The following is an 8,068-nucleotide window of genomic DNA, read 5'->3' on the forward strand; positions in this document are numbered from 1 at the left end:
AGGCTCCCAGATGCTCCTGAAGCCTCTTCATCCAAGGAAATAGTCATATCCAATACATCACCATTTCTAATGGATCTATGTTTATCTAAGAAACACCGGGGCAGAGGGCATAACAGAAAATAAAGTATTGCAAGTTTCTAGCCTCAGCACCCTGTTGGCACCACAAAAATAATTTGTCAGCATCTTGTGACCATTCGATAATCCAGATCAGTACCATGGAAGGAGATGACAGATGATGACTCTGTGAATTTAATCCTGATGAATTCTGTGACCACTTTCCAACAAAAAGAACTGGACAGGATATGACTGGTCCTTTGAGTTCTTATTCTGAAAATACCTGCTGTATGTTGGGGATGTTGAAAACCTGGGAACAGGGTACTTTGTTATAGCTAGAGAGGAACAAGAAACACTGGTGTTCTAAGGCACAGTAGGGTGTTACAGATAAGAATGTCCTGTGTATTTCACAAAACCTAGAAAGCCTTTGAAAGCTTTCATTATAAAACCTCACATAGAACTCTTTGAATATATTTTATGTCAACTTTAAAAAATTTTAAATAAACAGACATCAAAATTTTGCAAGTTTTGGAAAACAATTAAAAAAAGAAGGCCAAGAAAGCCCCAAAATTTTGGACATGAGACTCTGAATGAATGAAATTTTATTCCCCAAATGTAAAACATTGATGAAATGCTTGAAGTATGGATTTTTTATGGTGAAGACAGGGTAAAGGGTATTTGAGGAATTCTGCAAATCACTGCGAAAAATGGTAATTCTAACAGACTGGTGAAATTATGGACCTGACCCTTAGGAGAGTAATCTTGTTATGAAATAAGGATTGTGGGTTATTTTATATAAATAGTACACAAAGAAAATAAATGTATCTGTGATAGCAGAATGTACACTTATTAATTCTAATTTTATGCAGAGGTGAAAGGACAAATATCTCATCCTAAAGAACTAGATTGAAGTTTACATGTTGGGCATAGGAGGAGATTACTATGAACGAATCTGAAGACTAACCAAAGAAAACCAGAATGTGTGGAAAGAAAACATTAAATGAATTTCTCATTTCCTTAAACAGGAACAATTGACACAAGAGACGGAGGTGGAAAACAGCAGCACTGTGACAGAGTTCATCATTTTGGGGTTAACAGAAGATCCTACACTGTGTATAGTCTTCTTTGTGATATTTCTAGGCGTATATATTGTCACGTTATTAGGCAATATCAGCATAATCACTTTAATAAGAATTTCTTCCCAGCTTCACACTCCCATGTACCTTTTCCTTAGTCACTTGGCTTTTGTAGATATTGTTTGTTCAACAACAGTCTCGGTTATAATGCTCATGGAGCTCCTTGGACATGGACTGACCATCCCTGTGGCTGGCTGTGAAGCCCAGCTCTGTATTACAGTGCTGTTTGGGTCAGCTGAATGCTTTCTGCTGGCTGCCATGGCCTATGACCGCTACGTGGCCATCTGCTCTCCTCTGCTCTACTCCACCCAGATGTCTCCCAGAGTCTGTTTTCTATTATTGGGATCTTCCTATGTGGGCGGTTGCGTGAATGGTTGGACATTCACTGGTTGTTTGTTAAATCTGTCCTTCTGTGGACCAAATCAGATAGATCACTTTTTCTGTGACTTCTCTCCTATGCTGAAACATTCTTGCTCAGACATCTCCATTATTGGAATCATTCCCTCCATCTCTTCTGGGTCCATCCTTGTGATCACAGTGTTTATCATAGTGCTCTCCTACATCTACATCCTGGGCACCATCCTAAAGATGCGCTCAGCTGAGGGCCGCCACAAGGCCTTCTCCACTTGTACCTCCCATCTTACAGTGGTCACTCTCTATTATGGAACTATTAGTTTCATTTATGTGATGCCCAAGTCCAGCTACTCCACTGAACAAAACAAGATAGTGTCCCTGTTCTACACAGTGGTGACTCCCATGCTGAACCCCCTCATCTATAGTCTGAGAAACAGAGATGTAAAGGAGGCCCTCAAGAAAGCAACTGCTAGAGTATATTCATAAAAACAATTCCTTGAGTTCAAGAAATTTATAAATATGGCATTTACTCATGTCATACTTACTGTTCACCCTGTCTGCTTAGCTGATTGATATAAAATTCTAGTTCTCTGTTCTGAGGCTTTATATGCCTCTTTATTTATTGGAGTACATTGTATGGCTAGTAAAAATGGTATTAATAGTTATTGGTGTTATGGAAGTCCTGCAAACGCCAAGATATTGGCCTTTATTTTTTTATGTAGCAAGCAGTACTTTGAACTTGCTGTGTGTCATGTCAGATTCTAATGCTGAGTTCCTTCAGAGTCATGAGGATAAGTAGAAGTGAGATCATCATTCAAATCCATAGATTTAGTTCCTAAAAGTCTTTGACTTCTGCATCTAAGTTTCATATTAAATCTATAAATTTGTCAGTATAGAAATCCCAAGAATTCTTAGATAAAATTTTTGGAATTAGGGAAATAAAAAAACCTGTCCAGACAGGTATTCATTCAGTTGTTCAATTTTATGCTACATATACTTAACCAATACTTCATATAGTCCATCTAATGTTGACAGCAGTCTTTAAGGAGATGAATGTGCTCATGGTTAACAAGCCTAACATTGCAGGCTGTAGAAATATTGCCATACATTACACTCCTGTTCTAATGTAAGAACCCATTTAAACAGCATGATCATTATCCTGAAACCTGGGGAGACCAGGAAAGGTTTGTTGGAATATGGAAACTCCAAAATGAATGCTAATAGAATTGTTTTTGACACCTGATAGGAAGACTTAGAAGTCTTTTGCCTCCATATATTGGTTTTAGAAACATGACGTTTTAGAGATATTAAAAATGCTCTCTCACTTTTAATCTCACACTGCTCGAGATGACTTGACTGGTTAAGGTGCTTCCTGTAATATTGACACCTGTTTGATCTTTGGAATCCACAGTGAAATAAAGGAAAGAATTGGCTCCAAGTTTCCCTCTGACCCCCACACATGCACCTTGGGACATATATGCCCGCATTCTCTCTCTCTCTCTCTCTCTCTCTCTCTCTCTCTCTCTCTCGCACACACACACACACTCACACACACATATAGTACACACACACACACACACACACTAATAAGTAAAATTTGTTAGAAATTAGGGAACTATTGAAACAGATAATATTCATTATTTATTATTAATTGAAACAGTAAAATACAATGCTTTTGTAATGAAAAACCCAGAACAAGTACTGAAATTTGATAAAGATAAGTTAAACACAATGACAAGAAAGCTGAGTAACACACACATGCACACACACACACTCACGCACACACACGCATACGCATGCACACACACACACACACACACACACACACCTTTTTTCATAGTGGCAGTGAAAACCAGAGCAATTCTCTAATAGGCAGAGAGAGATATTTGAATTTCTGCTTTGAGTATGAAGAAGATATTCTCCTTTACATCCAAAGAGGGAAGAGCTATAGCCACCAAGGACATCTGGCCTTGCCATTTTGGAAATCATGGTATGAGATGCTTAGTTAAATTCTTCCTTTGATTAGCAGACATTCTCGTCTTGAGGTATAGCTAAAAGTGCCAGAAAGTGTCTGTGTTCAGTTTCTCCCTGAGCTCCACAGACACAAACCAGCCAAAAGTGTATGTGATTCTTGCTCCTTCCTTCTTGGGAGTGATGTGGACATTGAACACCCCCCACACCTATGTTCCTTCCCAGGGAAGATGCCTGTCCTGCTTGATTCTTTGTCTCTGAGGATGCTCTAATCACTCTTGGGCAACAGTGCCATCAAAAAAATGCTCAAAAAACATACTTTGTTGAAAAATAAATAAACACCATGTGATATATACTATTTATATGTGAGTATATATCCTGATATAACTGCAGGAGAGAGTAAAATGGAAAGGAACCATTGGAGGTAAAGAGAAAGAAAGAGCCTGAGAGAGGGGAAGTAAGAGACAGATGCCACCAAGTGGGAAGTGCAAAAAATGCGGGGGGCAGGGGTATTTAACTGGGAAAGGGGGGAAGGTAATACAAGGAACCACAGGAGTAAGGGGAAGAAGGAGGGGGATAATAGGAAACAAGTATTATCAAAGGGAAATGGGAAAAATGAGGGTACTTTAACTAGGGAGGGAAGAGGGAAGTTAGCCAGGCAAAGAAAGATGAGCAATAAAGGGTAGGTGGTGTGAAAAACCAGAAGGAAATGTATGGGCTCAAAAACCTATTGAAAAATATACATATAATATTTGAACATGGGCACATGCTTTTATCTGAAGGTTACATAACAAGAAACACAGTTCCAGACAGTAGAAACCTCCCTCCAAATTGTTGGTCAGGGTAGTCCAAGAGACTCCCAAAATAGCATATTTGCCAAAGACCTTGATTACCTCCCCAAACTTGAAGGTAAGACTATTGTTGAAGACAGAAGATATTTGGACACAGGACTTGGAGAAATGGAACTGGAATTGACTGGGAATCCTCCTCCCTGAAGAGTAGCTCTCATAGTTCTAGATGATTCTATGCAAGCTCCTAAGGGAGAAAATCAGTCAATAATCATACACACATAGATTAAGTGTCTGAGAGATGCCCAGTCCTAAGTGACACATCTACCATGGAGCCTCTAAACCTAAGACTCATGAAACATAGAGGAACAGGTGGGAGGGCGAATACTAATGCATCCTTCAACTCTAAGCAGTGAAGCTTCCTCATGAAACAGAGTGTGATGAACACAAAAAGCTACAATAGGACAAAATGTAGAGAATAAGCATGCAGAGCCAGTGTCCCTGGACAGGACTCCTATATTAAACTTCACCCACCTATGGCTCAGGAACCATTGTGGAAGAAGGGGCAGAAAGACTGTAAGAGCCCGGGTTGGTGCATGAATATAAGGAAACAGAGTCTTCCAGGTCTCTGGGAACTTGCTGATATGAACTTACACCAATGATGCCAGCATGCACAAGACCCATGCAAACTAAGTCTGACAAAAATCCCAGCATAGAATTTGGAAAATGGGCAGAAGGCTCCAACATTAGCCAAGGAGCTATTGGCAGCTGATTACTGCTGGGTGAGGGAGAGTTGATATTCTTTAAGGGAATGACTCTAGATAGGCTGGCTAGACTCCAGTGGATAAACATGCACCGAGGAACAGCTGGGTATACAAACTTGACTTGATAGACCTTGACATACATGACAAAATGCATGAAATACAGTAGGAAGGGCTATGGAGGTATGAAGCAGGGAAGGAATCTAAATATGATTAAGATGTATTGTATGAAATATACAAAAATTTAATAAAATATACATTGAAAAAAATCTAGGTTTTATGGCATTGGGAATGGGAACGTAGGGCAGAGGAGGGAGTAAAGGAGGGTAATTAACACTAAAGGCCTTTTAAAAGAGTCATCTGGAAACCTACCATAGAAGCTTCTTTCAATATATTACATATACTGTACAAAAGAGCTTAAATGTAGTTATGGTATAACTGGGGTTTAATGGCCCTAGTAGACACCAAAGGCTTGCCAGTGCAAAGCCCAATGCCAGGAATGGACTCTCTCTTTTGGAGTTCTTGACTAGGAAGATCACATAGATTCTCAAACAATACTGACTATTGCCAATGCACTTGGTTACCCACCAGAACTTGACAGTAAGACCCTATTGCTGGAGACACTATTTTCCAGAGTTGCAGAATAAATAAGGATAAATCAAGTTGATACTGATCTTGAAGCTACATTTATTCTGGTTACCATTCATAATAGTACAAGGTGCTGTGCACGTTACTGTCAGAGGAAGATAATAATCAATTATCCATCTAAGGACCCTGTGAGTGAAAATAATAATTGGCTTGGCAAAATATGCCCACTGGTACAATAGTGGCATGAATGCTATGGGGATAACCAATCACCTTCTAATTGAATGTAAGGCCCACTTAACAATAGGGAGTCCATACCTGACATTGCTATTAGCACCAGAACCTGTAGTCAGAGCAGTCACAAGCCATAGGGGAGAACCTATTATGCTCATTCTGCTATATAATCATAATATTAACTGACTCATAATGGCTTATTGTTATACCTATAGATTAATGTATCTCTCAACTCTCACCAGAGGTTTCTGTTGCAGCAGATAATGATCTACACAGACTCATAACTGGTCAATGTGCAGAAAGTAAAAGCCCAGAGAGTGCATAGCCCTAAATGGGACACCTATATTGACCTTCTTCTCCAAAGGCTCAGGGATCTCTGTGGAAGAAGGGGTTGGAAAATGAATGCATCTTGATATTATCACATTAAGTGGGTTTTATCAGACTCAGAGTGGTAAATATTGCATGTGTTCTTTCATTTTTGGATTGTAGATTTTTGTAGATATATGAAATTGTGTCTTTATGTATGAGTAGAGGGGAAACTGTCTAAGGGGAAAATGGGAACTAACAAAAATGAGAAATGGAGAGATGGGAGGGTAGAGAGTTATGGGGGGAATGTGGCCAAAGACAGTTCTCGAAATAAGAAATATTAGTGGTCAATAAATATTTTAAAACATGTTCAATATCATGAGCCACCACAGAAATGTGAATTGAGAATGCTCTGAGATTCCATTTCAAATTACCTTCCAAAAGAAAACAGCAAATACTAGAGAGGGTTCAAAGAAAGAAGTACCCATGTGCACTACTTGTGGGATTATAAACTGGCATAAACACTATGGAAATAAGTGTGGAGGTTATTGAAAAGCTAAAAATTGAGCTACTATATTACTATGATTATGATATATAGCACAGATAAAGTCACCATGTTAACATATGAGAAAGACATTTAGACATTTACACATGCATATTTATTGCTGCATTGTGCACAATGAAACCTTATTCCACTCTTAAGAGAATGAAATTATATTTGTGAGAAAAGATTAGTTAACTGGAGATCATTATGTTAAATGAACTAAACTAGGCACACAGCACAAATACCACACATTTTCTCTCATACTCAAATCTAGATTTAAGCACACATACATTCATATGTGGGTCACATAGTCCTGTAGGACATAAAAGTAGAAAAGGCACCATGGGGAGGAAGAAGAATTGTTACAGTGGCAGAAAAAAGGGGGTAATTGAGTATTTGTGACATGAGAGAAAACTAGGAAATAATTTTGAGAGAAGCAGGTAAGAAAACATGGCCAAAGTACATGGCAGGGGGCATAAATGGAGGGGGTAAATAAAGAATGAACTGATATATGTGTATGAAATACCACCATGAGATTCATTACTTCACTCTTCTTAAAAGTTAATAAATAATTGACCATTATGCAATAAATTGAAACATACTAACTGAAGTTATTTTCAAATCATAGAAGGATCTTTGGGGAGGTTGATAAGATAAATTTAAAATTAGTTTTAATTTCAATGCCATATAGAAATAGAAATGCAATTTTAAAAAAGAACAAAGTTTGACTATTTTCAATGATTTTGAAACATAACTTTACAGGAATCGGAAATATTTTCTTTTCAAAATAAATCTTACGGTTTGTGATTCTTTTGCTACACTTAAATTTGTTTTGTTTATGTCCATGTGAAAGTATTTTTTTAGATTTACCTCTAGAATTATTATTTTCTTTAGTATTTCTATTTATGACCCGTTTTGAATTAATTTTCTTAAAAGGTATGTGGGGTTTTTCCCCACTCTGGGTAATCGGGTATTCCACTAACAATTTCTCAGTTCACAGCGTGGTCCATGTTGGTGGGCCTGCTACAAAGTCTCTTTTGAATGATCCCCTGTGGTCTTAGGGTGACTGCATTATCTTCAGTTGTGAGGTCTGTTGGGTTGATGCAGGGATGTAGATCCACTTCACGGTCTGCATATTGTGGTCCTTTTATAGTGTGACAGAACACCATGACTTCCTTTGGTTCCCATGGAGGCTTGCTAAGATAGAGATGAATGGGCAAACCCAAAGTCAGCCAGGAAAGTAATTTCTTTCCCTCTGGATACATCTTCAAGTCTTCTGTAACTTTTTTGCTATATATCTCTGGCCAGTTGTTACAAAGTGTAAATGTAGCATCC

General features: G+C 38.3%; 1 protein-coding gene across 1 annotated transcript; it reads left to right on the forward strand.

The window, feature by feature from the left end:
* Positions 1–1,112: 1,112 nt before the first annotated feature.
* Positions 1,113–2,030, forward strand: LOC103748916 (olfactory receptor 473-like). Its single transcript, XM_029555292.1, has one exon. The coding sequence runs from the start codon at positions 1,272–1,274 to the stop codon at positions 2,028–2,030; it is 759 nt and encodes a 252-aa protein (XP_029411152.1). The 5' UTR covers positions 1,113–1,271.
* Positions 2,031–8,068: the final 6,038 nt, after the last annotated feature.

Source organism: Nannospalax galili, unplaced genomic scaffold, assembly GCF_000622305.1.
Source record: "Nannospalax galili isolate Female #2095 unplaced genomic scaffold, S.galili_v1.0 scaffold426, whole genome shotgun sequence".
Classification (NCBI taxonomy): Eukaryota; Metazoa; Chordata; class Mammalia; order Rodentia; family Spalacidae; genus Nannospalax; species Nannospalax galili.